General features: G+C 44.5%; 1 protein-coding gene across 2 annotated transcripts in view; it reads right to left on the bottom strand.

Annotated features, from left to right (window-relative positions):
* Positions 1–18,825, bottom strand: part of TSNAX (translin associated factor X) — a 46,080-nt gene that overhangs the window by 5,956 nt on the left and 21,299 nt on the right. For both annotated transcript variants that reach the window (XM_030556890.1, XM_030556891.1), the window contains exon 5: positions 1,574–1,701. In XM_030556890.1, coding sequence (XP_030412750.1) covers positions 1,574–1,701 — 128 coding nt within the window. The remainder of the gene's footprint in view (positions 1–1,573; positions 1,702–18,825) is intronic.

The following is an 18,825-nucleotide window of genomic DNA, read 5'->3' as shown; positions in this document are numbered from 1 at the left end:
TTGCTAGGACACAGAACACGTATTTTAATACTAGCTGGTTATAGTGAAAAAACTGCAAGTTGATAAAACTGACAGAGGACAACACCCTTCCTCTCATCACTCTCCGCTGTTGGCTCCTGTAATTAGCTCATTGTTGAGCAATGGGACTGAATCAGTTGAAGTTACTGTACCCCTTACATTCCTTTGCTTCTTCTGTTTAGGTTCTTATGCTACCCCTATCAGTATGATATCTGAGTGCCTGCTGGATATAATCATATAAGCAATATGCATTACAAAATGTAGAATAGTTCCTTGAGAATTATCGAACAGTACGCTAATATACTGGCCCCTTTTCCCAATGAAAAGGGCTCAGCCTGGTCCATGAATAAAAGGCACATATCAGGGATCTAGGTTATTTCTACTACGCATGAAAAGCACGGTTTGGCCAAATGCTAAACTAATAATTGGACTTAACTTTAAAATCTTGTTAGTCCATTATGTTGTGAGCACTAACCATCTCTAACCCACTGTAGGCCTCTGCAGTTTGACTGACTTTTATTATGGCCCCAATACATTTCCCTATCACAGAGGCAGGCACATTTTTTGGCCTGAGGGCTGCATCGGGTTTCAGAAATTGTATGAAGGGCCAGTTAGGGGACAAACAAGAAAGTATGGCCCGGCCCCTGCCCCCATCCGACCCCTCCTGCTTCTCACCCCTGACACACACACACACCCCTCCCCAGACTCCTGCCCCAACCAACCACCCCTTCTCCCTGACCAACCCCGAACTCCCCGCCCCTAACTTCCCCCAGCCCCTAACTGCCCCCCACCACCCCATCCAACACTCCCTCTCATTCCTGACTGCCCCCCCAGGACCCCTGCCCCATCCAACCACCCCTTCTCTGCCTGTCCCCTGACCACCCCCGGAACCCCAGCCCCTGACTGCCTCCCGTTGCCCCATCCAACACCTCCTCTTCTTCCTGACTGCCCCCCAGCCGGACCTCTGCCCCATCCAACCACCCCTTCTCCCTGACCGCCCTCAGAACCCCTGCCCCCATTCAACACCCCTGTTCCCTGCCCTTTGACCACCCCGACCCCTCAACAGCCCCCAAACTCCCCTGCCCTCTATCCAACACCTCCTGCTCTCTACCCCCTTACCACGCTGCCTGGAGCACCAGTGGCTGGTGGCGCCCGGCTGGAGCAAGCCACACACTGCGCAGCACAGAGCAGCAGGTCAAGCTGGGCTCTGCAGCTGCGCTGCCCCAGGAGCTCGCCGCCCTGCTGCTGAGAGCATTGTGCTGGTGACACAGGGAGCTGAGGCTGTGGGAGAGGGGGATAGCCTCCCGGGCCATGAGCTAAGGGGCCAGGGAGGACGGTAGTTTGCCCACCTCTGCCCTAGCATGTCGTATTACCAAGGAAAGCACAACTATGTGTTTATGAAGAGCTTGCTTCCTATAAATAAAAAATTGAAATGATCACCAGAAGCTGTTACAATATGCAATAAATACATTAGAAACACTAAGAATAGGAAGGTTTCTTTGAAAATAAAAGTGAATAAATCTAACTTATCACATGTGAACAAAACAATTCTTACCATGTTTGTTTCTTCTTCTTCGTCTTCCATTGTAAATATTAGCTGTTTGTTGATCTCCTTAACACTAATTAATGATCGTGTTTTGATGAAATATTGGAAAGATACTGCCTCTACATATTCCTGAAGCCCTGTAGGAACAGCAAAACAGTCAAACTAATGAAACTTCTCAACAGAGATCCATGCTTACAATTACAGAAATATTTTAGAAGAGATTATTTTCAAGGTCACTTGCAGAAGGAAAGTGAAAATGGCGCAAAAGACAGAAATGGGAACTGAATACATAATTTTATCAACTTAATATGCTTCCCCCATATACAAACCAAGACATTAAACCAACATCATGGCTGATATTCATTTTCAGTGTATTTTATTCAGAAGGGTACATTATGCATAGATCCTCTTTCCCATCCAGAAGCTTTTGTAATTGTAATATAAAGCATGATACTGCTCTGATTGACCTCTCAGGCCTGTTCTTACTAAACAGCAGCTCCTTACAGTGCGGTAGTAAGAAACTTGTTTTAACAGACTATTTCTCTGACAGAAAAAAAAATGAATAGCACAGCTGAAAGGCTCAGGAAAAAAAATAGTTTCCGTTAACAGCAGCATTTGCAGGAATGTTAAGCCTGACACTGCACTCTTTATTCAGACAAAATCCCCACTATTGAGTATTTCTGATGAGTGAATATACACAATGACTAAAAGACCAATTTTCCAGGTAATTTTTCTCTCTCGAGTCTTTCTAGCTGTTCTTTCCTCTAACAAAGCCTGTGGTGAAACTGACTAAGTGAGGCACAGAGCCATGACGCATAGTGTGGGGACCAAGAGCTGCATGAAAATTTGATTTTTGCTCTCTAAATAACGATGAAGAAATGTGAATTTGCATTATTCCATCTAGTTATTATTGGAAAGTACTGATTTAAACCCAAGATTCCCACATCTTTGTAGGAAACCACAGAATCATAAAAATGCAGGGCTGTAAGGGACCCCAAAGGATCATCGAGTCCATCCCCCATGCTGAGACAGGACCAAGTATACCCAGACCATTCATCATATATCTACCCTGTTCTTAAAAATCACAGGGGGAGCTGGAGGGCTGTGTCATGAAGAGGATGCCACAGTCCTGGGAGTGACGTGAGTCCCTGGATCAGAAGTGACGGTAGCAAGGCACCACCAGAAGAGGGTAGCAGAGCTGATCCCTGGAACACACGGGGCGCCGCAGTGGTGAGTCACATCACATCACATGTGGTGGAGAATGTGGGCATTTGGTTGCCCGAGGGAAGGGGACTGAGTGAGAGACTCAGAGACTGTTTGACAGCTGCCCTTGTTAGAAGAGGAGTTTGAAAAAGTATTTAAGGGATACTTGGGGGGTAAACAAACTATGGAGCTGTCATGTACAGAGGCCTTTTCGGCAGAAAGCAGATCTACCTTCTCAGGCTGGACTTCAGAGTTGCCGCTTCCAATGAAGGGAGTTGAAGAGCAATCAAGGAGGATTCAGACCCTGGTGAAGCAGATCCTGGAAAACCAGCGGCATCAGTGGGAGGCACAGAGATACTTGCAGGAATGCCTGAGGCAACTAATGGAAGCAGCACCCTCCAGGAGGTGATCGGAGCCAGGAAGCCTGGGGCAAGAAGCCCGGTCCCAGGGTCAGGCCAGAAGGTCAAGCAGGCCAGTGTTATGCCTGTGGGCAGAGGGGACACTTCAAGAGAGCATGCCCCTATTGGGAAGAGGAGAAGTCTATCCCCAAGGGAAAGAGAGCAGGGAAACCCCAAGGGCCCCAACCTGTGAAGAGAAAAGGAAGGGGGAATGCTTGTTTCCTGTGGGAAATCAGGGCATGGGAAGAGGAAGTGCCCTCACAGACAGAACAGGAGCTCAGGGAATGGCACATCCCGATTGGGGATGAGAAAGGGGACCCGAGCCAGCAGAAGGGCAAGGGAGATAGAAAGGAACAGAAAGAGGTGCCAGGAGGCAGCCAATCAGAGAAGGGCTGAGAGGAACAGCTAATCAGGGCCCAGTGGGTCCATATAAGAAGAGCTGCAGAACAAAACACCTTCAGTCACTGCCTGGAACTTGAAGAGGGAAGAAGACTGGCTGCCTTGCAGGCTGAAGGCAGCAAGCACTTTGAATAGAGCAGTACTGCAGGCAGAGACCGAGGGAGCAAAAGGCAGCTCCTGGGGGGCTGCAGGGATCTGCAGTCTGAGGTCCTGGCAAAGGCACAGAGGGTGCTAGGGCTGTGGGGAAGTGGGTCAGGGAGCTCTACTAAGGAGGAGGGGATGCAGCAAGTGGTGGCCATCTACAGGGTCCCTGGGCCTGCACCCAGAGTAGTGGGTGGGCCTGGGTCAATTCCCCTCCCCAGCCCCTTTGCCACTGAGGAAGTGGCGAGACATTGAGCTGCAGTTGCTGCTGAGGGAAGTGGCTGGAAAGTGGATTGCAGGTCCCCAGGAAGGGGGAACACAGAGTGCAGCACAGCTGGAGGGCTGTGTCATGAAGAGGACGCTATGTTCCTGGGAGTGACAGTGGTGAGACACCACTAGAAGAGGGTGCACTGGCTAGCAGAGCTGAACCCTAGGACAGCCAGCAGGGGGTGCTGCAGTGGCAAGCTGTACCATATCACAGGTTGTTCAACCAGTTTTGCATCCACCTTGTAGTAATTTCATCTAGACCATTTCCCTAGTTTATGAGAATGTCATGCATGACTGTCAAAAGCCTTACTAAAATCAAGATATATCACAGCAACTAACTGATTCATTCCTTACATCCTGTAGTTAGAAATTTACACCTGTTCAGGGCATCTTTTAATATTAATAATTTATATTGCAGTACCACCAGGTAGGGGCTTTGTTCTCTAGCAACATATGAGATATAAGCCATAGATCCTGCCCCAAAGAGCTTACAACCTAAAAAAGCAAGACATAACGAGTAGATAAAACAAACAAACAAGTAGGGCAAGCAGGAAGAGAAAAGATGGGCTAACAAATAGTATATTGTTTTAGCACAGATTAGCTGTGTACATAATTTGTAGTGAATTGTAGTAAACACAACTCACTACCTGCTCAGCAGTTACCAGATGGCAGTTTTCTGTATGCATGTACTATGGAAGAGGTGAGATTTAAGGAGGGACTTGAAGGAAGATCAAGTCTTGGTAGCTTTACAGATTTGGACTGGGAGTTTTGTCCTTCTTTGTAAGGGGCTGAATTGGGGAAAGAATGTGGGAAGTGCCCATAAGCAGGTAATTGAGGCTGGCAAGCTTTGTAGAGTGTAAGGCAGTCATTCTCCTAGGGGGTATGCAGAGATCTTCCAGGGGGTATGTCAACTCATCTAGAGATTTGCCTAGTATTCTAAAAGGCTACATAAAAAGCACTATCAAAGTCAGAACAAAGTAAAATTTCATCCAATAATTTGTTTATACTGCTCTATATATTATACATTGAAATGTATGTACAATATTTACATTCCAATTGATTTATTTTATAATTGTAAAAATGAGAAAGTAAGCAATTTTTCAATCAGTGTGCTGACATTTTTGTATTTTTATGTCTGTTTTTGTAAGCAAGTAGTTTTTAAGTGAAGTGAAACTTGGGGTATTTAAGACATATCAGACTCCTGAAAGGGGTACAGTAGACTGGAAAGGTTGAGAGCCGCTGCAATAAGTTAATAGAATGGATAGGCCTGGTGGGGGTAAAAAGTGAAGAACTCTGACAATGCAGACAAGAAGTTTGTACTTGACACGTTGGAAGATAAAGAGCCAAAGGAGAGAGTTAAAAAAGCAGGGTGACAGTCACAGCAACATGCCAGGAAAATTATCTTAGCAGCTGCATTTGGAATACACCTGTAGGAGGCCAGAGAGGAGAGACTGCTGTATTCAAGGCACAAGACGATATGGGCTTAGACAAGGGCTTTGGCAGTGTGGGCAGTGAGGAGAGATTCGATCTTGGGGTGAAATCTTGGCCCCACTGAAGTTGATGGGAGTTTTGCCATTGATTTCAGCATGACCAGGATTTCACTGCCAAAAGTAGTTCAAAGATGACATTTAAATGACCCATGACCTTGAAATAAGGTGTTTTTATGTGCAGGTAAAAGGATGTTTAAATATATTATGTTTTAGCTTAATGGAAGGACATCCGCTACTCTCAGCAAATAATCCCCAAGGTGAAAAATTCCATCACATTTCACTATTCCATTCAACAATACCTTTCCCCTTCTGATCTTGTTTTGGATTCATTCCAAAATAGGATTATTTATGGATTGTGCTGCCAGTAACAGAATAGTTTATCAGGCTGCTTTAGTGTAATTTATTTTGGTTTCCCTGCACCCACACGGAAAAGTCCAGTTAAAGATTTCTATAATTATTTCTAGTAGTACTTTCTACAAATATAGTGTACCAGAACTGAGAAGAGGTTTTGGCATGTTTTATTACATTTACTGTATGTTAAAATGGTTCATTTAATCTTCGATCACCATCAGTTCTCCTACTTGAGAAATGCAACGAACGACAGTAATGAGCTATGCTAACATTCTCATGCATTTTGAAAACCGAAAGACTGAGTAATTTTTTTCTAGCAGAAAGATCTTCTGCACATAGTCCCAATACATTCAGCAGAAATATTCAGCAGGAAGATTTTCAAGCAAGTTCTTACAGTGACCCAATTCAGAGACTAAAACCGACAACAGATTTTAGCAGCACACTTCTTGTCACTCCCCACTGAAATTTAAACAGCCAAATTTTCAGTTTGCATTACTGTTGGTGCTAATTTTCTTTGAAGATTCATCTCATCTTAAAGCTGGAGCAACTAGGGCATGCTCCCTAAAACAGACAGTCATCTCAACATTACTAGTATAGCTGGAAACTGCAAATACATAAAATGTTGCCAGAGGATTACACACAAGAAGTAGGAATTTGTGAGGAGCAGAAAGGAAGATGGAGCCAGGAGCGTGAGGAGAGAAACTGGAGATTAAGGGAAGAAGCTGTAAAAGAGACAGACCAATGCTATGGGAAGGGGATGGACAATGACAGAATTGCAGCTGCGCAATTTGAGGGATTACAGTAGGTAAATGGAAGCTCCCTCTGACTGTTTGAGGTGTGGTGGGGAAATCACATTTCTGCATTTGCGTACTGAAATTTCAGCTTGAAATGACTGCACTCAAATTGGGGCTGAGGAGCTACCTTCTTACGATTAAAAAACAGGAGACCAAAAAACATAACCAATTAAACTTTAAGTGTAAATTCTGAATGTAGAACATTTTTATAATCTCACGCTTTCAGCCAGTAACTCATAACTCTTGAGCTCTCAGGGTTGGCAATAATGGGTTTATTTTCTCTCTTCCTGCATATCATTTGTCTGTTCCTATTCCCCCTCAGTTTTGTTTTCATTCTTTCTCCCCACACTTCCTTCCATTCTCTTTCTCATTGTCTTCCTCTTCTCCCCACCCTTAATCTCTTAATACTGCCACTGCTGGGAGATGGCTAAACGAGACAGTGCTGTTTCCCTCCTACATTGTGCAGCAGGACATAGGGCATTGAATGCAGCAAAAGGAAATGCAGTACCGTGGCTTACTGCCACCACACAGTGGCCACAGAAAGAACAGCAGAGGAAATCCTGTTCGCTCCTTGCACTTCAACTGGAATGAGATATCAGCAGTGCTGCAGGATGAGAGGGGGAAGGCAGGGCATCGCTCAAGGGTAAATGAGAGAGTGTCATGTGAAATTTGTCTGTTAGGATTTGAACCTGCAGACAATATAGGTATTGATCTGGAAAGGTTAATCTGATGTTTAAGCCACTAAACTACCCACTCATCCCTATTATTTAAAACCTGTAAGTGGACTCCTGTGGAATATCCTTTCAAAAAATTGGAATACACCTGCCTTCACCACCAGCAGAGTGGGGTGCCTTTCCTGATCCTCAAAATTAAACAGTAATAAAGTAATGGCAAATTAATGAGTTGATGTGGGTCAATCAGAGGATTTCTCTTGTAAACTTGTCCCCAAGATAACAAAATTAGAAAACTACAGAAATATCCAACCGGACCAGACAATTAACTGGATGTTTCTGCTAACACAAACAGCAATTAAAATAGTCAAATGCATTAATGTTTAAATTAGGGCTGTCAAGTGATTACAAAAATTAATCGCATGATTAAAAAATTAATCAAGATTAATCGCAATGTTAAACAATAGAATACCATTTATTTAAATATTTTTGTTTTTTATACATTTTCAAATATACTGATTTCAATTACAACACAGAATACAAAGCGTACAGTGCTCATTTTATTTATTACAAGTATTTGCACTGTAAAAAAATTATTTTTCAATTCCCTAATGTAAGTACTGCAGTGCAATCTCTTTATCATGAAAGTTAAACTTACAAAGGTAGAATTATGTACAAAAAAACTGCATTAAAAATAAAACAATGTAAAATTTTAGAGCCTGCAAGTCCACTCAGTCGTACTTCTTGTTCAGCCAAACAAGTTTGTTTACAATTGCGGGAGATAATGCTGCCCGCTTCTTGTTTACTATGTGACTTGAAAGTGAGAACAGGCATTCTCATGGCATTGTTGTAGCTAGCGTCACAAGGTATTTACGTGCCAGATGTGCTAAAAATTCATATGTCCCTTCATGCTTCAACCACCATTCCAGGGGACATGCATCCATTCTGATGATTGGTTCTGCTTGATAACACCCAAAGCAGTGCAGACTGATGCATGTTAGTTTTCATTATCTGAGTCAGATGCCACCAACAGATGGTTGATTTTTTTTTTTTTTTTGGTGGTGGTGGTTTGGGTTTTGTAGTTTCTGCATCAGAGTGTTGCTCTTTTAAGACTTCTGAAAGCATCAACCTCATCCCTCTCAAATTTTGGAAGGCACTTCAGATTCTTAAACCTTGGGTCAAGTGATATAGCTAATCTTTTAGAAATCTCATATTGGTACCTTCTTTGCATTTTGTCAAATATGCTGTGAAAGTGTTCTTAAAATGAACATGTGCTGGGTCATCATCCAAGACTGCTGTAACATGAAATATATGGCAAAATATGGGTAAAACAGAGCAGGAGACGTACAGTTCTCCCCCAAGGAGTTCAGTCACAAATTTAACACATTTTTTTTAAAACAAGTGTCATCAGCATGGAATCTTGTCCTCTGGAATGGTGGTCAAAGCATGAAGGGACATATCTGGCATGTAAATACCTTACAAGTGCCACACAAATTACCTATTCTCACTTTCTGGTAACACTGTAAATAAGAAGAGGGCAGCATTATTTCCTGTAAATGCAAACAAACTTGTTTCTCTTAGGGATTGGCTGAACAAGAAGTAAGACTGAGTAGTCTATTTATAGGCTCTGAAATTTTACATTGTTTTGTTTGAGTGCAGTTATGTAACAAAAAAGAATCTACATTTGTAAATAACACTGTCACGACAGAGATTGCACCACAATACCTGTATGAGGAACTGAAAAACACTCTCTTTTGGTTATCATTTTTACAGTGCAAATTTATAATAAAAAATATACACTCTGATTTCAATTGCAACACAGAATAAGACATACAAAATGTAGAAAACAACTAAAATATATAATAAATTTCAATTGGTATACTATTGTTTAACAGTGCACTTAAAACCAATTAATCTTGATAATTTTTTTTAATCGTGATTAATTTTTGAGTTAATCACATGAGTTAACTGCGATTAATCAGCAGCCCTAGTTTAAATGTGATCATTACATTTCAGAGTTGACCCCCTATTAAGATGAATATGGCAGTTCACCCTTTTCAGGCTTTATTTCAATTCAGATTTTCTGCAGACTCAGGAAAATAGCTTTTATTAGATTCACATTAACAAAGTTCTGTTTCCAGTGATAAGTGCTAGAAACTGAAGCTGATTATACGAAAGCTTCAAGTTCTGTAAAACTATCCACCAGCTGCTTATTTGCTGTGGGAGTGTCCTAAGGTTTACATATTTGGGGATGGAGTGAAGTCAAAGGTTAATTTTATAACTGCATACCGAAAAAAAAGCTGAATCTAGAGCCAGCTTTCCTCAGAAACCAGTGACTTGGATATCCTGTTGTGAGAACAGCTTTTAAAAAAAGAGCTATGGTAATACTAAACACTGGTCCTTGCACAATGGAGAGAGCTAACATGTCCAAACAGAGCATTAAACCAAAATCTTCATAGAGGCCTTTAAGTTTAAAAAGTGTTTTATTTGCTATTGTTTTGATTCACTGTAGCAACTCTTCAAAGATTGAGTCAGTATGCCATGTTGAGTTATACAGCTTTTAGAGTCTTGGCACAAGTTGTAGTCTTTCCTAAAAGTTGTTTCATGTCCACACAGGCAAGCTGCTCCATCTAGATTTACTCAAATCAGCTTTTGAACCGATTTAGTTAAACCAGCGCAAACCTGCATAAACAATCTTAATGCAGTTTAAGAAATGTTTATCTCCATTTAAACAGATTCTTAAGTGACAAACTAAACTGAAATAAGCATGTCAACAGAGCCTTTTGCACTGGTTTAAGTATATTGGTGTAATATCGTATTAGTTAAACCACTGAAAATGTCAAGACCCAAATAAACAAGACACAAATATGTTATGTAAGATTATGGTATGCTCCTGAGGGGTCCTCTGCTAGTTAACATAATGCTTTCTCACCATCAAGAATTATAATTCCTCTGTGTTCTCTTCCTCCCACTTCTCTTCCCCACCCCACCCTCTTTTTATTTTTTTAAGGATGGATTCTGCTGTATATGCTGCAGTAGTTTATTGAGGTACTAAAATGCTCATATCTGCATGTTCTAGTACTTTGTTGGCATTTTGTTTATATACACCTCTACCCCAATATAATGCTGTCCTCGGGAGCCAAAAAATCTTACCGCATTATAGGTGAAACCGCGTTATATCGAACTTGCTTTGATCCACCAGAGCGCACAGCCCCACCTCCAGAGCGCTGCTTTACTGCGTTATCTCAGAATTCATATTAAATCGGGTTGCATTATATTGGGATAGAGGTGTATTTGCTTATTTTATCCAAAAACCTTTATTTAAAAGTTACCAAAATAGAATGGCACCTTGAGTGAAGGCTCTAATTTTTCTCCCCAACTATATGAAGACACAATGATGCAGCCATGTTTGTTGTTAACTAAAGTACAAGGTATACATTCAGCAGTGAAATAAGCAAGTGAAAAATCTATTGAGTTTTTAATAGTCTCTATAGCATCCTTTCCACTATTATATAACTGAGTCACAATTCTGCTCTGCTTACAGGCTTTCATACACACTGCAAGGCTGAATTAAAGAAATAAAGACAGCACTGGTCTTTCAGCTAATGTAAAGACAAAATTTCCACGATAAAAGAAGCAACTAACAAAAGCTCATACTTAGTGACAATTTTATACACCTGTGGCCTTGTATCTGTGTTTTGCTCCTATTTGAAGCATCTCTGATAGATGTTCCATGATCAATTCTATTCACTTGCATTGACTTTTGTGACACAATTTAGTCATTCTGTTGAATTCAACAAGTCAAATATTCTAGATGAATTTTTAAATGGGGCTGGAAAACTATGACCAAATAACAATTGTGGTAAACAAGTGTTAAGGTTTCCAGAGCTGAGGGGTAATCAAAGGCTAAGCTTATCCACTTGTGATATGCTAATAGGAGAAATCAAATCCCATGGGCATTAGCTGATCAACACAGGAGAGAAGGAGGAATTTCCCCCTTTGTACAGCATTGCACAACTAGTCAAGTACATCGTAGCATGGCAGATAGGGGTGAAAGGAGATGTTCTTCCTCCAAAGTATTCACTTGGCCTATGCTGAGGGTGGGATATCAGATGTGACGTCGCATTCACTATTCCATGACAAATCTTACACTACTTAAAATTAAGCAGGTGCACAGACTCCTTTATTCCTATGGAGGGCTGCCCTGAGCCAGCCTCACCAATCTCTCTAGTGGTCCTGATGAGCAGTAGCAATGAAGTGACTGGTTAGCTGCTGCACTGTGGTCAGGAACCACAGCAGAGAAGGGAAAGAACTCATATGAGCTCCCTGTGTTTGGCCACAACTAAATGTCACAATGTAGTTCTTTTTCTAGTATAGGCAGTGCCTAGAGAGGAGAAATTCTGTGTTCTGAGGCTGTGTCAACACTGAGATTTTTTATAAGTAATTCCACTGCTGCACCCATCACTGCAGCTCCAGCACGCACAGCAACCATGGGAGCGCCAGTCAAGACAAGATGCTGACATTTTTATAACAATATTATCTAATCCTATTGAGAGAAAGTGTAGACATGGTGGTAAAAAACTGATGGTAACTCATGATTTCCTTTGCAGGAGTTCCTACCGCTGCTATTACCAGTAAAGGCAGCTAGCCATAATGCAATGAAAAAGCTCAGCTAGACAAGGCCCTGCCTACACTCATTATTATTAATTTGTATTACAGTAGGGCAGAGAGGCTCCAAACAGGTCAGGGGCCCACTGTTCTAGGCATCCTGCAGAAGAGACTATCTTTGTCCCAAAGATCTTACAAGTTCCTTGACTTTCATGGATGTATCAGAGATCAGAATCAGGCCCCAACTGCTTAATGTTTAGACAAATATCTAGAATTGGGTCCTTACGAAGTACTGCATTTGCTCCTCCACTACCCACAAATCCTAATTACCTGCAGTATGAATGTCTATCAAATGCATGGCTACCCTAATTTACCTCAATCCCTATAATACATTTTTGCTTTCAGTTGCCTAAGAAGGTAAAGCTTGTTAAGTGCTTCTCATCTTTTCAGCATAATGGAATTACTACATTTATGCAAACTAGTCTCAGAATATACTTTGAAATATTTCCACAAATATAATTTATGATTTACAAAGCATGCATTTTTGGGTGCTTAAGTTTGGTGTGTGCATTGCTAACCTTGTAACACAGTATTTCTCAAACGGGGGTTGCTGCTTGTGTAGGGAAAGCCGCTGGAGGGCCGGGTCAGTTTGTTTACCTGCCCGGCCGATTGCGGCTCCCACTGGGGGCTGCTGGAAGTGGCGGCCAGTAAGTCCTTCGGCCCGCGCCACTTCCAGCAGCTCCCATTGGCCTGGAGCAGTGAACTGCGGCCAGGGGGAGCCGTGATTGGCCGGACCTGTGGATGGGGCCGGTAAACAAACCGGCCCGGCCCACCAGGGGCTTTCCCTACACAAGCGACAACCCTAGTTTGAGAAATACTGTTGTAACAGTATTAATTTATTAGAATAGGCAAACAGTTATCATGAAAATCTACTCTCTCTGCTTCTTTATAGAGTTTATTTCTAGAATCTTTCCCAGTCCTTCTGACTGACTTCCTGATAAAATTTTAAAGAAACTTTACACATTTCCTCACAGGATATATTTGGCATATATTACAAATTGAGGCAAGGGGCAGGAATTCTATATTCCAAATGTTAACATTTTCAAAATATCAACAAAGCGGAACATTCACAACATAACAAATTAAGAGTTGTACATTAAAAAAGGGACTCGTTATTTCAGTATCTCTGTTTGCTTGTTTAATCATCCCTTGGGACAATCTGTACTGTTAAGAAAAGTGTAGAAAACAGGCATCAGTTTTTGTTGTTCAATATTCGTGCTATACTCAGTGTTTGAGTTCATACAAGTATCCTTTAGGGAAACATCCTGCGTGCCATTAGCACTATTCTTAATGAGGGAAAGCATGGAACTCCTTTAGTGTTCTGCCAGAATTGTTTTATCTTCAAGTCAAAAGAACAACTGTTTGGAGTAATCCCAAAAAAAACATTTAACAATTAAAGTAACAAATAATATTTCCAAGCATCTCGCACTGTTCTATTTATAGACTAACGGTTATTATACCAAATAAAATAAATATCAGCCAGCTTTATTATGCAGCGAGTGTCATGACTCCATAATTAAGGTGGTTAAGATGGTTTCCATTACAAATACAGTTATGGCCCCTTCTTATTCTTTCTGGGAGAGGTCGGGTGGGGAGCGAGAGGATGTCTCATGTTTGATTTCTAGCCAGAGGAGAATATTTTTAGGAATTGTGAGGTTAACTGGACAAGTTGTTTTTGAGATATGGGACACTGGCTTTTAAAAAAATTCTTTTGTCAATTCATGCTTTATTCAAAAATGTTTTGGTCCAAAAACTGTGCATGTATTTTCTGTACTAGTCCTCAACAAGAACAAGTGCATAAAGTTTGTTTTTTTTTAAATACTATCTTGTAGTGGAAAATTGTAAAGTTATTAAAAGGTCAAGGTTAAAACTCTAGGAGCTATGTTAAGGCTTCCTGGATATTATAACTTTTATGAAAGATCTAGCAAGTTTACAAGCTCCACTGTAACTAATCTAGCTTCTAGTTTTTTTTAAAATAAACTATCCAACCTTTTTGTCATAATGATAGACTGAGAAATGCAACCCAATAATAAGGCTTGTACCTTTGTCACTGATTTTTCTTTATGACTTCTTTACAATTATGGTTATTCATGATAAATTTTAGGAGAGAAAAAAGACGGTTACTCACCTTTGTAACTGTTGTTCTTCGAGATGAGTTGCTCATATCCATTCCAGTTAGGTCTGTGCGCGCTGCGTGTACGTTCGTTGGAAGACTTTTTATCCTAGCAACACTCGGTGGGTCGGCTGGGCGCCCTCTGGAGTGGCGTCGCTATGGCACCGGATATATACCTCTGCCGACCCAGCCACCCCTCAGTTCCTTCTTGCCGGCTACTCTGACAGTGGGGAAGGAGGGCGGGTTTGGAATGGATATGAGCAACACATCTCGAAGAACAACAGTTACAAAGGTGAGTAACCGTCTTTTCTTCTTTGAATGATTGCTCATATCCATTCCAGTTAGGTGATTCCCAAGCCTTACCTAGGCGGTGGAGTCGGAGTGAGATGTGGCAGAATGTAAAACTGCTGAGCCAAAGGCTGCATCATCTTTAGACTGTTGAACCAGAGCATAATGCGAAGCAAAGGTGTGGACCGAGGACCAGGTAGCTGCGCGACCTATTTCCTGGATTGGTACATGAGCCAGGAAGGCAGCAGATGAAGCCTGAGCCCTGGTAGAATGTGCGGTGAGATGGCCCGAGGGAACATGAGCCAAGTCATAGCAAGTGCGGATGCACGCCGTCACCGAAGAGGAGATTCTCTGGGAAGAGACAGGTAGGCCCTTCATTCGGTCAGCCACTGCAACAAAGAGTTGGGGCGATTTATGAAAGGGCTTCATCTGTTTGATATAAAATGCGAGCGCCCTACGGACATTTAGGGAGTGCAACTGTTGTTCCCGTCAAGATGAGTGCGGCTTCGGGAAGAAGACCAGACGGAAGATGTCATGATTGGCATGGAAGGCCGATACCACTTTAGGGAGGAACGCTGGGTGTGGTCGCAACTGCACCTTGTCCTTGTGAAAGACAGTATACGGTGGGTCTACCGTGAGCGCTCGGAGACTCGTCTGGCCGATGTAATGACTACAAGGAAAACTGTCTTCCACGACAGGTATAGCAGCAATCAAGTTGCCAACGGCTCAAATGGTGGAGACATAAGTCTGTTTAAGACTAGGTTGAGGTCCCAGGTAGGGGCAGGGCGGCGTACCTGGGGGTATAGGCGTTCCAGGCCCTTGAGAAATCTAGTAACTATAGGGTGCGAGAATACGGAGCGGCCACTCTCCCCTGGGTGGAAGGTAGAGATGGCCGCCAAGTGCACCCTCAATGAAGATACCGCCAGGCCCTGCTGTTTAAGAGACCAAAGGTAGTCCAAGATGGTAGGAATCGAGACCTCAGTGGGAGTAACATTCTGCGTTCCGCATCAGCAGGAGAAACGCTTCCACTTGGTCAGATAATTTGACCGAGTGGAAGGCTTCCTGCTATCCAGGAGTACTTGTTGTACTAAAGCAGAGCAACGCAACTCTGACTGGTTTAGCCATGCAGCAGACACGCCGTGAGATGAAGGGCCTGCAGGTCTGGGTGACGAAGACTGCCATGGTCCTGAGTTATGAGGGCTGGGTGGAGTGGCAGGGTAATTGGATTGGCTATCGACAGGTCGAGCAGCGTGGTATACCAGTGTTGCCTGGGCCACGCTGGAGCGATCATGATTAGGTACACTCTGTCTCTGCGGAGTTTTAGCAGGACTTTGTGAACCAGCGGGAATGGTGGGAAGGCATAGAACAGCCGGTTCTTCCACAGCATTAGGAATGTGTCTGAGATCGATCCCGGTGAAAGACCCTGGAAGGAGCAGAACATCTGGCATTTCCTGTTCGCGCGGGAAGCGAACAAGTCTATGTGGGGAACTCCTCACTTCTGGAAAACCGAATGAATAACATCCGGGCGTATCGACCACTCGTGGCACAGGAAGGACCTGCTCAGTTGATCCACCAGAATGTTTCGAACCCCTGGGAGAAAGGAGGCTACCAGGTCTATCGAGTGGGCTATGCAAAAGTCCCAGAGTCGGTCTCCTGACAAAGGGGGGAAGATCGAGTTCCTCTCTGTTTTTTTATGTAATCCATGGCCATTGTGTTGTCTGTAAACACTGAGACACAACGGCCTTGTAAATGTTGCTGGAACGCCTGGCACACCAGGCAGACTGCTTTCAGCTCTCAGACATCTATGTGTAGTGCCAGTTCCTGAGATGACCAGAGGCCTTGAGTACGAAGGTGTCCGAGGTGAGCACCCCAGCCGAGAGATGACTCGTCTATTGTCAGGGGCACTGAGGGTTGGGGCGGATGGAAAGGCAGCCCTGCACACACCAGGGAGGGAGTCAGCCACCAGTCTAGGGAGCCTAGAGTGCTCAGGGGAATGGTGACTACCATGTCTATTGGGTCCCTGCCCGGGCGGTATACTGAGTTGAGCCAAGTTTGGAGAAGATGGAGGTGGAGTCTGGCGTAATTGGTCACGAACGTGCAGGCAGCCATGTGACCTAGGAGACCGAGACAAGTGCGAGCCGAAGTCGTCGGGAAATTCTGTAGACCTCGGATGATTGTTGCCATTGCCTGAAACTGCGGCTTGGTAAATAGGCCTTGGCTAGATTGGAGTCCAGGGTAGCGCCTATGAAGTCTAACCTCTGCATGGGAACCAGAGTGGATTTCTCCATATTGATCATCAGGCCTAGACACGTGAATAGGTCCTTGACGATGCCCACATGCTGGGTGACTTGTGTCTCGGAGGCTCCTCGGATGAGCCAATCGTCCAGATGCAGAAAAACGTGTATCCGACATCAGCGGAGATATGCGGCGACTACGGCCATACACTTTGTAAATACCCTTGGGGCCATAGAAAGGCCAAAGGGCAGGACCGTAAACTGGAAGTGCTGATGGTCGGCTACGAGGCAAAGGTACCTCCTGTGAGGAGGAAAAATGGCGATGTGAAAGTACGCGTCCTTCATATCGAGGGCAGCACATCAGTCTCCAGGATCCGAGGACGGGATCATGGTCCCCAGGGATACCATGTGGAACTTCAACTTTATCATAAACTGTTTGAGTCCTCGCAGGTCTAGGATAGGTCTGAGATCTCCCCTTGACTTGGGGATTAGGAAATAACGGGAGTAAAACCCCTTGCCCTTTTCATCCTTTGGTACCTCCTCTATCGCTCCCATGGCGAGGAGCATCCGCACCTCTTGCAAGAGGAATTGCTCATGAGGGGGTCCTTGAAGGGGGACGGGGTTGGAGGGTGGGAGGGCGGCGTTGAAACAAATTGGAGGTGGTATCCATATTTCACTGTGCGTAGGACCCAGAGATCTGAGGTTAACTGAGACAACGCCAGGAGGAAGTAGGAGAGACGGTTGGAGAAGGGAGGAAAAGGATCCTGGCCTGTAACTGGTACGCCGTCCTCGGGTGCACCTTCAAAAGTTGGACTTTGGTCCCGCTGGTGGTTTTGAGGGACCCTGGTTTTGGCCCCCTTGGGGTCCTGACTGGCGTCTACACCCTCCTCGTCCGTGCCACCTGCCAAAGTCTTGTCTGTGTCTAGGCACAAAGTACGGACGGTGAGGCTGGGGACGGAAAGGCCTGCGTTGAGTCACCGGTGTATGCATGCCTAGAGAATGCATTATGACCCTATTGTCCTTCAGGCTTTGCAATCTAGGGTCAGTCTTTTCCGAGAAAAGACCTTTGCCATCAAACGGCAAGTCCTGGATGGTATACTGCAGCTCCGGTGGAAGGTTGGAAACATGCAGCCATGAGATGCTTCTCATGGCAACACCCAAGGCCAGAGTGCTGGCTGCTGAGTCGGCTGCATCTAGCGAGGCCTGGAGGGAAGTTCTGGCCACCTTTTTTCCTTCCTCCAAGAAGGCAGCAAACTCTTGGCGGGAGTCTTGAGGGAGTAGCTCCATAAACCTACCCACCTCCGCCCAGGTGTTGTAATTATAGCGGCTGAGCAGGGCTTGTTGGTTTGCCACCCGGAGCTGCAGGGCGCCTGCTGAGTACACTTTTCAGCCGAGCAGGTCCATTCGCCTAGTCTCTTTCGACTTCAGGGCTGGCGCCTGTTGGCCATGGCGCTCCCTCTCATTAACGGACTGAACGACTAGTGAGCAGGGAGGAGGATGGACATACAAATACTCGTACCCCCTAGAGGGTACCATGTATTTACACTCGACTCCCCTGGCCGCAGGAGGGATAGAGGCCGGAGATTGCCATGTAGTGTCGGCATTGGTTTGGATGGTCCAGATAAATGGCAGAGCCACTCTGGTGGGGGTATCTGCCGACAGAATGCTCACTAATGGGTCCTCTACCTCTAGGACCTCTTCCACCTGGAGGTTCATATTGAGTGCTACCCTCCTGAGGGTCCTGATGGGCTCTCAGATCAATTGGAGGAGGGCCCGAGGAGGATGTTCCTGCCACTGCCTCATCTGGAGAAGAGGAAGAGGAAATGCCGGGGACGAGCGGGTCCTGTGTGGCCTCTTGCTCTTGGGCAGCCTCCTGCTCCAGTGGGACCAGGAAGACCGATTGGGTGGACTGGTTCTTCCTTCGTACCAGCCAGAGGGGGATGGCTAGCTATAGCCTCTGGCACTCAGTGCTCTGATGGGGCAGAGCGAGATGGAACTACTGGAACACTTTGGGCCTGGTGGTACACCCAAAGTGTCCAGAAGGACCACTGATGTGGGTCTTGGTCCTGGGTCTGGGCCTCTTGAAAGACTCCGGTGGGCACATCAGAATTGCCGTCCTGAGCATAAGAGCTGTCCACGTGGGATGACACTGAAGTGTGTCTGGATGGCCATGGAGGAGCGGAGAAGCCCTGGGCAGAGTTTCTGTCTCTAGTGGACCTTGCTCTACTTGGCACCGAAGACCGG

Source organism: Gopherus evgoodei, chromosome 3 (assembly GCF_007399415.2).
Source record: "Gopherus evgoodei ecotype Sinaloan lineage chromosome 3, rGopEvg1_v1.p, whole genome shotgun sequence".
Classification (NCBI taxonomy): Eukaryota; Metazoa; Chordata; order Testudines; family Testudinidae; genus Gopherus; species Gopherus evgoodei.
This window is presented reverse-complemented; position numbering and strand designations above follow the sequence as displayed.